This window comes from Phocoena phocoena, chromosome 1 (assembly GCF_963924675.1).
Source record: "Phocoena phocoena chromosome 1, mPhoPho1.1, whole genome shotgun sequence".
NCBI classification, from domain to species: domain Eukaryota; kingdom Metazoa; phylum Chordata; class Mammalia; order Artiodactyla; family Phocoenidae; genus Phocoena; species Phocoena phocoena.
Genome location: NC_089219.1, coordinates 131,769,926 through 131,784,334, shown reverse-complemented (window position 1 = coordinate 131,784,334; position 14,409 = coordinate 131,769,926). Strand labels below are relative to the sequence as shown.

The 14,409-nt window shown below is 46.7% G+C and overlaps 1 protein-coding gene across 1 annotated transcript in view; it reads left to right on the top strand.

Moving 5' to 3' along the window:
• Positions 1-14,409, top strand: part of TNR (tenascin R) — an 83,213-nt gene that overhangs the window by 11,999 nt on the left and 56,805 nt on the right. Inside the window, exons 4-6 of the mRNA XM_065874042.1 lie at positions 2,213-2,328; positions 4,552-4,702; positions 10,089-10,358. Of these exons, the coding sequence (XP_065730114.1) occupies positions 2,213-2,328; positions 4,552-4,702; positions 10,089-10,358 (537 nt within the window). The remainder of the gene's footprint in view (positions 1-2,212; positions 2,329-4,551; positions 4,703-10,088; positions 10,359-14,409) is intronic.

Sequence of the window (14,409 nt, the reverse complement as noted above, 5' to 3'; positions counted from 1 at the left end):
ACTCTCTATTACCAGTTTCTTATAAAGGATACAACTCAGGAACAACCAAATGGAAGACATGCATAGGGTGAAGTATGGGGTGTGGAGTTTCCACGTTCTTTCTGGACAAGCACCCTTCTCAGTACCTCCATGTGTTCACCCACCCAGAAGCCCTCTGAACCCCGTCGTTTAGGGTTTTTTTAATGGAGGTTTCATTACACAGGCATGATTGACGAAACCACTAGCCATTGGTGATTAACTCAAGTCAGCCCCTTTCCCCTCCCTGGAGGTTGGGAGGTGGGGCTGAAAGTTCCAACCCTCTCTCTAAATCATGCCTGGGTTTTTCTGCAGACCAGCTATCTAGGAGGTCCCAACTACCAGTTATCTCATAATCATACAAAAGACACTCTTATCACTCTGGGAATTCCTAGGGTTTTGGGAGCTGTGTGCCAGGACAAAGACCAAATACTTATTTTTTATTACATAATGCAGAGAATTTAGCAGTAGCAGGAAATGGGAACAAGATGTGACCATGAAACATAAGCCCCTGGGTTGGTAAATGGGACTTATCACCAAATATGGGATGAGAGATCTGAGCCCATTTTATGTAGCTCTTAAATGACAAGATGGTATCTGGGTAACAAATGTCATGAAAGTTCAGAATAAGAAGAGGTTGAAGTAGGAAGAGTTGGCTTTGAAGTCTCCATGGAGGCCCAGGGACTTGAGTTATGCTTTGAAGGAAGTAAGCATAGGGGCAAGCAGAGGGAAAAGGATTTAAGAAGTCATTTTGTCCCCTTGCTTTTCAGGTGACAAAGATCCTGTTATAATATTGGACTCCCCCTATGAATGCTGCCTTTTTTTTTAATATGCCTGTAATTATCACTGTTTATATTTGACCTTTTTCTTCAACTCCTCTCGTGCCTGAGAACTAATTTAAAATATTTGCAATGATTGGGTAGAGAGGCAGGTCACCATCTGCCGCTTTTCCCACCTTGCTCCAGGATGGGTCAGCTCAGCAAGAGCCTGGCCCGACTCCCAGGCGTCTCTTCTCTGATCCACGTGCACATGCCGTGACGAGGTTTCCATCTCCCATGGCCTTTATTACACCAATTCAGGGCATCCCCTCAGGCAAGCTCCCAGGTGACAAGGACAGAATCATGTAAGCTCCCCTGACACGCCTTCAAGTGGGTTCAGAATCAGCCCTGCCTTTCACCAAGAAGCGTGAGGAAGCTTCCAAACAGGAAGGATGAGAATCTGTCAATTTTCCAATGGGAATATCCCAGGAGAGGCACAGCTGAAATGGGAGCAGGCTCGCTGGAGAACTGAGAAAAGTCGTGCTGTCGTATTTCAGGGCTGGTAATTGGGACTCCATTAGGACAAGCATACTTCCACCTGTGCCTGTGCGTGTGCATGTGTGTGTGCGTGTGCGTGTGTGTGTGTTGTTGGGGAGGGGTCCGGGGGGAGGGTGTAGGGAATGGAAAAAGAGGGAGATAAGCAGAGGAACTAAAAACGAGATACATGAGGCAAAGGTGAGTGAAGGAGAGAAGGGAGAGAGAATGAAGGAACAGCTGGAGAAAAGAAGCAGCTAGTGGAGTGAGAGTGAAAACCCCAGTATCTACTACTGTCCCTTGATCATGCCCTTGCTTTGCTTGTATACATGAAATGGAAATTTCAGACCATCCTAGACGATTTGAGCTAAACAAGATATTCTTAGGGCACATCACGTGATCGAGAAAAGCATTCCAGACTATATTCTGAAGTTGGCTTCCTCCACGTCTTTCATTACTCTCTGTGCCACGGTTTCCTGGGTGTGAAATGGAAACAGTGATGTTAGCCTTTATATTGTCTCTCAGGAACCGTTAAAGCCTCTGAAGACAGTGTCCAGTTTCTCTGAAAAAGGCATTATGTTAAATGCCAAGATTTACCACCTTAGTAAGGAAAGGAAAGTGTGTTTTTTTATTTTAATAGTAACCTATTATGTAACAGAAAGCATAAAAAAGTATTTATTAGGTTATGTTTGTTAACTTTATTCATATCTTCGCCCACACTGAGTGCCAAGACCACAGTGACATGGGCTGATCCCTTACCTGGAACCCACCACCTCTGTAATGAGATTGGGATAGCCTGCCCATCACACGCCATCGCACCCATGGCGTGGAGGGAGCCCCAGGTAATGCTCTCTGCCCCTGCCAGGGAGAGCCATGACATGGTCACCCACATTGCTGTGTTCCAGATCTCTCCACTCCTCAAGGGCTACGATTCAAGACAATCACAGAGACCACCGTGGAGGTGCAGTGGGAGCCCTTCTCATTCTCCTTCGATGGGTGGGAGATCAGCTTCATTCCAAAGGTAACCCCCACCTGTCAGACTGCCGAACAGCCTTATTTGGGGTATTCATACCCTCAACTTGGAATCGGGGCAGCAAAAAAGGCACTCCCCCCAATCTCTCTCTCCATGCCATCAGGACACAAAGGGGCATTTTGTGGGTATATAGACTACAGAACATTTCTTTCATAAAGGCTTGGTAAGGACTGAGTAATGGCCCTGAGCCTGGCACCTGAGTCTTGGATGACAAGAGAAGCGGAAGCAGCCACCAGCCCCAGCTCTCTGCTCAGAAAGCTCTAGGGTTTAGCAAGCTGTCATTTTAGCAAGTCTGAAAACTGAGACCTTCAAAAAGTTGGGGCGTCTCTTTAGGACATAAGAAAAGCCAAACTGAATCGGTCTTATGATCAACCCACAGCTTCCTCCTGTGCCGACAGATGCCCCCAAAAGTCAGCTTGCATGGCTTCAGTCTCTAAAGGTCAGAGATGTAACACAAAAACACCTTTCATAACCTATTCATTGAGAAAATTTTCCCTTAAGCAAATTATATTATTAGTCTTTGAGTTAAAAATTATCCTAAGATTCCTTTCCATTCATCAAAGCAGTATTTTATTTTATTAACCCTAAAACTACTTTTCTAAGTTGCCAGAGGCACCTGACTAGTTCTAGTTTTCCAGGATTTATTAACACCACTGATGGTTTCCCTAACTATACCACTCATAAGGGTATAATGTTTAATCATAGTCCTTTCCTCTGTCTTCATCTTTCAATATCAAAGAGGATTTTTTCAGTCATTCATCAGACTTAATGACAGATGACACATTTTTGGCCGATGAGACTATGATTTCACCATTGTTTTACTTCAAAATTCTTAGAGGCATGGACTGTTGGGACTGATGACCCTTCATTTTATATCTAGTTTGTTTAGTTTATAAAGACTAAGACTCAGTGAACTTAAATGATTTCAGACAGCTAGTTGGTGGCAGGCTTAAAAGAAGAATTGGGTCTCCACTTCCTATTCCAGGGCTCTGTCCACTTCTCTTATGTGGATATAGTCATGCCACGGCAAGCTAAATACATCGAAGCAGACATTCTCTACACATACGTTCTTCTATGTCTTATATGCATTAAAATGGCCAGTAAAGTATGGTGAGCAATTGGATTTATAACAGGGTGGAGAGAATCATGTCACTCTGCCACTCAGGCAGGAAAAAAACCAAAGCCAGGTTTGCCTGTTTTATATCCGATATGTAAAACTCTAAGAGTGGGGCTAGCCAGGGCATGCCAAGGTCAAATATACAGCCACAGAGAATAGCTGTATCATCTGTAGGTTGAGGCCAGTGGGAGGTCACGCTGATTTATAAAAGTGTGGCTATAAATTACATAGTAGGGCACTCCAGGTGACATGAACAGAGACCAAAGAATAGTGGAGAAGTGCAGTGCCACAAAAAAGAGCCCTCTTGTCGCCTCCATTTCCAGAGGCACACAGAGAAAATGTATAATAATAGGCAAACAGACAGACAGATAGGTGGGTAGAAAGATACAAAATCCTGGACCCAGCATCATCAAGTTGATCTTTTTCATTTCCTCTTCCACCAAATTGCCTCTTTCTTCTCTCCTTTGTATTATTCTTTGTTCTACCCCTTTTCTCTTCCTTGTGCTTCACAGCTGGTTGTGTCACAGATTCCTAACTCATCTGGGTAATAAGACAATGACAGACTTGCAGCCAGTGTAACACCATGAGAAACTCCAGATACAGAAAAATAATAGCTCCGGCTCATTAAAAAACTGGGAATGTCTTAGTTTGAAACATGTTGTCATGTACGTAAAGATGTTTACACACATACATACACAACTAGACTCTTCTAAATAGCCAAGGGCATGCTCACCACGATAAATGCCAAAAACTCTCATAGATGGTAAGCATCAGACATTTCATTTTTGGCAAGAGCCAATCTACATCACCTCATGACTAATTTTTATTGGCAAACTCAGTAGACTCAGGAGAGGCCAAAGAAATGTTCTTGAAAATTGGTTCTCCGTTTGCCAAATCCTCATAGAGTGGTGGCATTCTTCTTGATCCTGCTGGGAGTCATTCCTGGCCCCAGACCCTCAGCTGTCAGCCTGGAGGGCAGAGAAGTGGTCCCCATCTTTAATTCACAGTCAGTGTCCCACACATTTCCCTCCCATTGATTTCCTCTTTTGCTTTCTCTGCTTCTCCCTTCCCCCCTCCCCACCCCTGCCCTGCAGAACAATGAAGGAGGGGTGATTGCCCAGCTCCCCAGTGATGTGACATCCTTCAACCAGACGGGATTAAAGCCTGGGGAGGAATATACTGTCAATGTGGTGGCTCTGAAAGAGCAAGCCCGGAGCCCCCCTACCTCGGCCAGCGTCTCCACTGGTGAGTGCCCCCAACCTTTCACTTTATAGCTAACCATTAGGTCACTCAGGAAAAACTGCAGATGCACCCAGGAAGTAGAGAGACAAAGGGGTGCTAGGATTTCTCCCACAGCTGAGATTAATTTGGGTACCTGGAGACGGAGCTACTCGACCAGATGCTTGGCTGAACATCTTCCTTATCCTTGCAAGCACAAAACTCTGGAAGAGTATTCTACGGGGAAATTCTTTGTTAGGATCTCCAGTGTATGTCTTCTGATCTTACTCATTAAGAGGCCTTGTTTGTCAGCCCCTAGTATCTTGAGCTTTGGAGCCAGCAAGGGCTAATTCACTCTTATTTATTGTGAGATTTGCAGAAAGTCATTTGACCTTCCCAAACCTTGATTCATTTGACAATGATGAACTTCATAGAAATGACATGAGGATTAAATCAGATAAAGCACACAAAGTGATTAGCACTGTGTCAATGACAGTGAGTGCTCGATAGCTTGTGTGTATACATACACTCAGAGAACACTTTTAGAAGTGAGAGCGGGAAATGTCGTTCAAAACCAGTAATTGTGGGTTGGGTCACTGTTCAAGGTGATGACTTAAGTTGATTATTATTTCATCCCCACAGTTCCTCTCATGCAAGACCATTATGTTTCTAGGTTTGATTAATTAACTGTATCGCATTTCGCTTTATTGTTTCCTCAGCTGACAAAGGATGCTGTAAATTAACAATTATGATGCATGTGTGTGTGCCCTCAGCTAACAAAGGATGCTGTAAATTAACAGTTATGATACATGTGTGTGTGCCCTCACCAAGAATTTCTCAGAAGTTATAAATAGCTTCTGGTATCATTTTTGGCCCTCATTTTATTGATGGGAGAGTTGAAACTCGAAGGTTAAGCAATGGTCCCTGTTAGTAACAGAGACTGAGGTAGGCGAATATTGGTACAGCTTTATTTTTCATAAACAGAAACTGACACCTAAGAAAACCAGTCATGAGTGCAGGACAAAGGCCAAGTTGGCCAGAAAAGGGAATCACAACACTATATAATGAGCCCATGTTTATGGATTAGTGATTCATACTTTGTTAATTGGATCCAAACTAAACAGCATCAGGTGCTGAGGCTTATGCTCAGTCTAGAAAACACTGGTTTAAAACTACTGTGGCATTAGATTATGCTCCATTAGAGCACCAGTTTTCCATGGCCACGCCTCAAGGCAAGGAGGAAGTGGAGATGCAGGTCTCTAATTACTCCCACTCCCATGCCCCTCACACCCTCCAACCGAGGCATTTCCACTTTTGTCTGTTTTATATTTTGTACAATCATTTAAGATTTTGTTCTTTTAAAAAAGAATATTAGCAAAAAAAAAAAAAAAAAGAATATTAGCCCCCTCCTCCCCAAAAGGCTTTAAAACCCACTATACTAATCCAAATACATTTCAGAAGAAACTCTATTAGCCCTAAAGTCTAAAAGTACTCTGGACACCAGTGTCCAAGAATCTCTCCACACACCAGTGGCCGGAGTTTTTCCCCAGTTCTGCTTCCCAAGGTTATGCTGGACCCTGAAGGGTTGATTTGGTAACATGTGTAGATTCTCCTCTTCTGATACGGAATGTTTCAGGGTCCCCAAATCACTTCTGTGATTTGATATTAAGAAAGTATTAGTAGGAAAAAAAAAAAAAAAGCTAGAAGGAGATGGTTCATGAGAGGGCAGAGAAGAACATTACAGAGGGAGGACGCTTTTCTTCCAAAGTACTGACAGCACTTAGAGAAGACAGTCCAACTCTGCTTTAGTCTTCTACTTAAAACCACATTTTGACAACATTTGCAGTATTTTTTGGTTTGGAATTTCCTTAAGATTAAAATTAAAAGTTCCAGATCTAGTCATCTGTGGTAAAGCCAGGCAGAATTTTTTTCAATTAAGAAAAAAACTCCTAGTTCATATTTTGGGATTGTGTACAGAATTACGAAGAAATGGAAAGACAAATATTTATTCCAGTTTACTTTTTGAGTAGGATGTGTGTTTGTTTAAAAATTAGGCCCTAAGTTGAAAGTAAGCTGATACCTCCTTGACTGGAATGGGACATGGTTACCCAATGGCCAACTGAAGGGCCGAATCCAAGGACGGCTGCAGAAAAGATGGTTGGCTCCCAGCCCTGTCTGCTGTTTTTAAGAAACGATTGTTTAATTATTTCCCTCCGCTAATGTCTGACCCACACCAACCCCCTGCTGCTAAGCTCTGAGTCCTCATCAGGCACGCAGGCTGGCTTCTTCCAGGCAGGCCATTTTGGGAATTCAAATTACAAGACCTCCTGCAGCCAGAGTCCTCGGTGCTACACAGTCACATTTTAATATGAGCAATCATTATGATTAGGATTTGGGGACTTAAAAGAGCTGATGGACAAAAGCCTTACATGGTCATCTGAGTTTTGGTGACATCTTTTTTTTTTTTTTCAAGAAGCTCCAATTCATTGAAATGCTTCACTTTCTTTCTTATGCATATAGAGAGTCATCTATTTACTTCATTTACTCAACACCCATTTACTGAGTGTCTACTATGTTTCAAGCACTATGCTTATTTAGCAGTTAGGAGATAATTTTCTCCATCTCATTATTAAATTAAATAGAATTAAAAAGGCCCAAGTTACCTAAAACCACTAAATACAGCATGCAGAAAAGAAAACATCTGGATATATTCTGTTAAATCTCATTATTACTCCAAATATGAAAAACAGAACTTCACTTTCACTCCAAACCAGGTGGCACCAAAACCAAAATGGTCTGGTGATTTTCATTTTGGCTGGTGCCAGACCAAAACTCCTAAGCTGCTTAATAGAGAACAGGACTGGGCTACACCCAGAAAGAGGGTGGGGTACCCAGCGAAAGGCCCAACTCGGAAAGAGAGAGAGGATCCAAGTCAGGCTGAGACAGTCCTGAGGGAGACACTCCATTCTGGAGACAGACGAGGAGGTGGTCCAGTGCAGACTGGTTAAAAAAAACAGAAAACAGTCTTCGTCAAGACTCTCTGGTAACAAGGGAAAAACACTTTCTTAAACTAGCTGTAGCAAAAAAGATAATTTACTGGAAGGACACAGAGTGTCTTATGAAACCCCAGGGCCAGAAATGCATCTGAGTCTCACAAAAGACTTGAACCACAAAATGGACAGTCAAGAACCGAGTTATTCTCTATACCTTTCTAGAAGCGCCACAAGGTCACTCACTTCTGCTTCTCTGTGTATTTGCTCCTAAAATTCTGCACCCAGTTCCAGTATGTGTGTGACTGGGGGAGGGGTTCCCCACACCAAGCAATTCTCTGCAACACCAGCTGGGTGTCCTACCATTCAACTCAATTTCAACACATCTACCTGGAGAGAGCATCGGATTCCACAGGTTGGAGGGCTCAGTCCCACAAGACTACCCTCCACTTCAGATGCCAATCACGAGCCCAGGTTGTCACCCGTGCTCCTGACTGACCAGCTACAGATTGGAGGTTCCTACAACCCCTCCTTGGGTTTGATTAATTTGCTAGAGAAGCTCATATAACTCATGAGGAAACTCATTTTCTCACTGAATTACTGGTTTATCACAAAGGATATTAAAGGATACAAATCAACAGCCAGATGAAGAGATACATAGGTGAGGTCCTGAACAAAGGAGCTTCTGCTCCTGTGGAATTTGGGGCCCATGGCAGTGGCACATGGAAGCATTCTGGTTCCCCAACCTGGACGCTCTCCAAACCCAGTCCTGTTGGATTTTTATGGAGGCTTCATTACATAGGCATGATTGATGGACTGACCAGATGTCAGGGGTGGGACTGAAAGTTCCAACCCTCTAATCACCTGGTTGGGTCCCTTGGCAACCAGCTTTCTCCCTCACTTCATTAACATAACAAAAGACAACCTGATTACTCTCATCACTTAGAAAATTCCCCGGGTTTTAGGAGCTCTGCGCTAAGAAGGGAAAACCAAATATGTATTTGTTAAAAAGTCATCTTTTCCCCTTTCTCCTCTTCTCTTTCTCTCTCTGTCTCTCTGTCTCTCTGTCTCTCTGTCTCTGTCTCTCTCTCTCTCTCTCTGTCTCTGTCTCTCTCTCTCTCTCTCTCTCTCTCTCTCTCTCTCTCTCGCTCGCTCTGTTCTGTCTCTCTGTCGCTCTCTCCCCAGAGCACATGTTTTCTATTTATTTGTGAATATGGTAGAGAATGGCCAGACCAGCCCTGGCTCTACATGGTCCAAAACCAGCTAACCAGAGAGCCAGAGTCTGTGGTTCCAGTTCCAAATCCTTGAAGAATATTAATATTAATGTTAATCAGCCCCAGCTAGAGGGATGTAGTCCATAATAAATGCAAACATGGAAGCCGGGCCAGATCTTTTTAGAAGGTAACGAGTAATTCAAAGGAGGGCACATCAGCCATCCAGACACACCATGAGGAGTTGAGAACACCATTTTCTATTCTACTCACTAAGCCCTTTCTATTTCCCTTCTACATTCTCTCACCTTGCCCCACCGCCACCATCATCTAATTCAACATGAACAGGACCCCAAGTGGGTGCTGGAACCAGGGTGGTAGGACCCCTAGGAAACCAACCAGCTTTTCCTAGGTAACACCATCCCACAATGGTGTTCCCTTCAGGTGCTCAGTGCCAGAGGCCAGGACTCACGAGGGACACATGCTGAATAACGTGGAGGGACTGTGTGTGACTGCAGTGGCCTCCTGGCTCAGGAATACGCAAGAACCGGTGGGGAAAAAATAGCCCACAAGAGGCTGTTCCAAAACAGAGATCCTTGTTTTTACAGAAGAGCAAGTTTCCCCAGAAGGCATATTTCATATCCACAAATACAAATGTCTGTTGGGTTTTTGACTGTCTTAGCAGCTGGTTGACTGAGTTGTCGGTACAGCTGAGCAGGGACATCTTCTGGATACTCGTGATGCCCTCACTGGCAACCAAGTTGGAAGTCTCAGATATCTAGATAGGGCTGCTAATTTCATAGGTCTTTCCTTGGGGCTCACAGAATGTGAGAGCTGGGCACACACGAGAACACAGTTCTCTGTTGTCTGTCCCATAACCTCCTGACAGAACAGTGCTGGCCCTCTCAAGCCAGTAAGTGCCCTTCCCCTGCCTCAACTGGGAAGTGCCAATCCTAAAAACCACAGCCCCGTGACAGCAAGATTCAGGGGACCTAAGATCCAGTGTCTGTTCCCCCACTGAAAAACCATGTGTCCTCAGGAAATAGATTTTATCTCACTGTGTCTCAATTTCCCCATCTGTAAAATGAGATGATAATACCTATTCTCTCTCTGACCAACCAGGCTAATGTAAGGAGGAAAGGAAAGGAAAGAGCTTAAGTCAGAGGCTCACTTCTCAAACTTTTTTTTTTTCTATTGGATCCTTCTCATCAGTCATTGATGGGCCCACGCACATCCTGGTTCGAGATGTCTCCGACACTGTAGCCTTCGTGGAGTGGACCCCACCTCGAGCCAAAGTCGATTTCATTCTCTTGAAGTACGGCTTGGTGGGCGGGGAAGGTGGGAAGACCACCTTCCGACTGCAGCCTCCCCTGAGCCAGTACTCGGTACAGGCCCTGCGGCCCGGCTCCCAATACGAAGTGTGGGTCAGCGCAGTCCGTGGAAACAACGAGAGCGAGTCCACCACCACCCAGTTCACAACAGGTGAGGCTGTAGGTGGGGGGGGGCGGGGGGGGGGGGAGCAGAGCCTGAGGAGGGGAGAGGGTGCTGAGCCAGCTGGTATCCTCACGGCAAGAAGGGCATCCAGGGAGAGAGATGACGTGTGCTTGGGCATCCACGTATCACAGACACTGCGAGAAGGAAGCGAGAGGATTCAGGGCATCCCGGTGAGGTCACATCTCAGGGCAGAGGAGCGCACAGCACCAGTGGATGGGAGAGCTGGGTTCCTGTCCTACCTCTGCTGCCAGCCAGATCTGTGACTTGACAGAAGTCTCTTCCCCTCAGGTTTCAGGTTTCTCCTTTATAAAATGAAAAGTTTGTCCTGAAGTCACTTGACATCCCCATCGGTAGCCCAAAGGGAAATTTTGTGAGGGTTCAGTACCCCTTCCTGGAGTCACTTTATTGCAGTTTGCCGAAAATGGCTGTAATGACTGCATAAATCCACAGTGACTACACCAGCACGATGGCGCCCCTTGGAGTTGTGCAAAGCCGGGCCTGCATGCCTGGAAGCAGGCCTTCCACCTGAGAGTCTGTGACTCATCCTGCCGTTTGTGGGCACCGGCAAGAAGGCTAATGTAGACCCGGCTCCAATAGTCGGGAAAGGCCAGACCTCACGACCTACTCCCTGGCTCTCTAGGAGCCCATCAGGCCAACCAGCTAGTGGACAAGTAGGTCAGGCACCATCCAAAGACAGGCTCCCTGGCACTCTCACTGGGTGATCGGGGGCTGTGATCCGACAGTGAGTCTCTGTCTAACCCAGATACCCAGTCTCGGCCTCTCTGCCCTGTTGGGGGGCAGCAGGGGGGTGGTCACACATCAAGGAATGTCTCTGACAACTCCCCAGTTGTTGCAGAGATCAAAGGAGACTGCCGGCTTCTGTAAGATCTAAGAACCAGCCTCTCCTGATGGGGTGAAGTAGGAGAATCACTAATCCAGGCATCCTACATTGAGTGGTGACCTAAGAGTCTGTCACGGGATGGGGTAAGCCAGCCGAGGGGCTGCAGGGAGGGTCAATAAACAGCACCATTACCCTCCACCTGTGTTTAAAATCAGCCGATAAATAAGGCAAAGAGTAAGACAGATGGAGGCCAAAATATCCCCTAGATTGGAGCATGTAGCTTAGTGTTGGATGGGCTTGCCAACGGATGGACCCTGTGGACCTGGGCAAGACCCCCATCTGGCGGAAGCTGTGGGGCTACGCAGGTTAGGGCTTACAGCACAGAGGAACAAGCAGAGGCCGGTCCCCATGTGCAGACGGCTCCCATAAGAGAGGGTAGCAGGAGGGCCGTGCCCGGGCCTGCTACAAAACTCACCATGGAAGCAAGTCCGTCTTCCCCAGCAGAAGAAAGAGGAAGGCCGGGAATCTCATAATGGGTTTCCCTCCACCCCAGAGGAAACATTCCCTGTTACAAGGGAGCAAGCACAGACACTGACGAAACAGAGAAGGCAGCTTGATTCTGAAAGAGGCCCTCTCAGGTTTGCTCTCCAGCCCCTGTGCTAGACTCCACCCCAGCCAGGGGTCGCTGGTCAGATGTTTTACTGAACACACGTTGGGATCCCCAGTGACTGTGCATATGTCTTTAAAATAAAGGGACTACATTCTGTCCATTTCTCTTGCCGTCTTTTCCCACACTGAACCAAAACTGCTCAGGGCCTCACACACAAGCTCCCTTCTTGGTGAATTCAAGGTCAGCCCTGCCCACCCCCCAGCCTTCGCACCCCCAGGACACGGTCTGCTCTGGTGCTGGGACCTCCTGAGGGCCATGAGTCCTGCATTCTTTTTTAATTTCAACACAGTTTTTGTATGAAAAGTGGTTTCTTTGTGATTTACTCAGATAAGGAGTTTGAAGAGGCAGAAAATGAGACGAGAGCTCTCCAGCAGCAGGACGGAAAGCATAATTCTTGATGTTTACGTCAACGAGATGGAAGCAGGACTGGCTGGTGGCCCAGGAAAATTCCAATCGAGACAATTACATTCTGCCTCCTAGAAGCTCCCCCTGAGTTTCCGTTCGTTGCGTGATTCTCTGTTTGCGGTTGCCTGGAGGATGGGCAGCTGCTAGGTGGCTACCTTCTGCAGGCAGCAGCAGCCCGCACCTCCAAGCTGCCCCCCTCTGCCCGAAGCGGATGAGGGGGCAACAGGGTGGGGTGCGTTGCCGCGGACAGCTTTGCAGCCCAGCTTTCAAGGCCTGGGGTTGGCAGGTGCTGGCTGAATGACGAGAAGGTGCCTGGACCCTCACGGCAGGGCCCTCAGTCATTTCAGAGCTCTGCTTAAATTCAAATTAGCCAAAGTGCTTTTCCAGGTGATGGCTTCAACACTAGGAGCGCACTAATTGCACAGGCAATTAAAATGGGGATTTGCTTTCTGCGTGGTGAGCAGATTTGTCTGGGTCTTAGAGCCGCTCTGAAAAAGGAAAGCACCGATGGAAGCCCACTAAGGCCAATGGTTAGAGAGAAGGCAGCCCAGGGAAACCCGGAGACCAGTCTCCCGAACCTCCCTGCCCTCCGTAGCTCTGGTTGCAGTTGCCCTCATGGGGGCATTCCCGGGACTCTTTTGGTGGATCCTTTGGCAAACCACTGGAGAGAAGCACGGAACAGATTCTCCCTGACAGCCCTTGGAAGGGAGCCAACACGTTGATCTCAGACTTCCAGTTTGTGAGATAATACATTTCTATCCTTGAAGCCACCCAGTGTGTGGCCCTTGGTGGTGGCAGCCTCAGGAAATGCAACAAAGGCCCAAGTCACAACAGTTGGAGCTCCCACCTGCTGGGCAGGGACTGTACTCCGGGATTCTCCAGGAAATGCCTCCACAAGTTCCACCTGGATGGCCCTTGTCAGCCAGCCAAGACCAGCTGCCCTCAGTCAAAGCTGTTCTTTTCTCTGTACCACCTGGCCCCAAGCATCCTCAAAGTCCCCAGCTGGAATATTTAACAAGACTTTTCCAAAGGCTTTGAGGGAGCAGACAAGACAGAGAACTGACAGTATTCATTCAGCCACCTCACATGTGCTTAATGAACACCTAGTAGGTGCCAAGCACTGTCCTAGGCAGTGAGGATGCAGAATAAACAAGATAGACAAGATCCCAGTTCACATGAGTTACGTTCCAGGGGGGGAAACTAAATAAGGAAGAAGAAAAGAAACATATGGGATCATTTCAATCACGAGGATTATGCTAAAAAAATGAAATGGATGATATAGAGGGAGTAGTCAGAAAGGCCTCTCTGAGGAGCTAAAGTTTTAACCAAGACCTAAGTGACCTCAGTCATGTGAGGGTCTGGGGAAGAGCGTTCCAGGCAAACGTACCAACCAGTGCAAGAGCCCTGGGGTGAGAATAAGCTTGCTGTGATTCAGGAGTAGGAGAAAGGCAGTGCAGCTGGAGCACGGTAAGGGTAGAATGTTCCAAGGTGCCACCTGAGAAGCAGGCAGGGCCAGATCACGTAGAGCCCCACCACAATTAGGAGTTCGTAATAGGAAGCAGCAGAAAGTTTTCAGCAGAACTGCTTGATTTAATTTATGTTTTAGAGGTGAGAGTCTACAGCTGCAGCCTCTCCACAGGGCCCCCACTGGACACCTGGCTTTACCTTGCCCCTAGCTTTCTGGTGTGTTGCAGAGACCAGCACAGCTCCCACTTGCCAGGGTGCCCTTCAGCTGCGCCTCCTAGAGGTCAGGCTTCAAGACCTAGGGGGAGCAAACCATTTCACTCCACCCCAGTCCTAAGACACCTGCCTTCTCCAGCCCTCATTCTCAGGATTGATCTCCTTGGGGATCATTGACATTGGAAACGTCCAGTCCCTTCAGGGGAAACACTGCCGCCTATCCACAGGGCACAGGTCCTAAGGCCAAAAAAGCAAAAACCAAATCCATAGTCTAACAAACATTTCCCAGGTCTGGGGTCTTTAGTTGTGAAGTGCAGTAGGTAAATACAAGACTCAGCCTGAACCTTAAGTGAATCTCTTTTTGCTCCAGTTCCATTCAGGCCACACACACCCCAAGCCCCACCCAGTCCTTTGCCAGCCTCTCCTCCCACGTGAGATTTAGG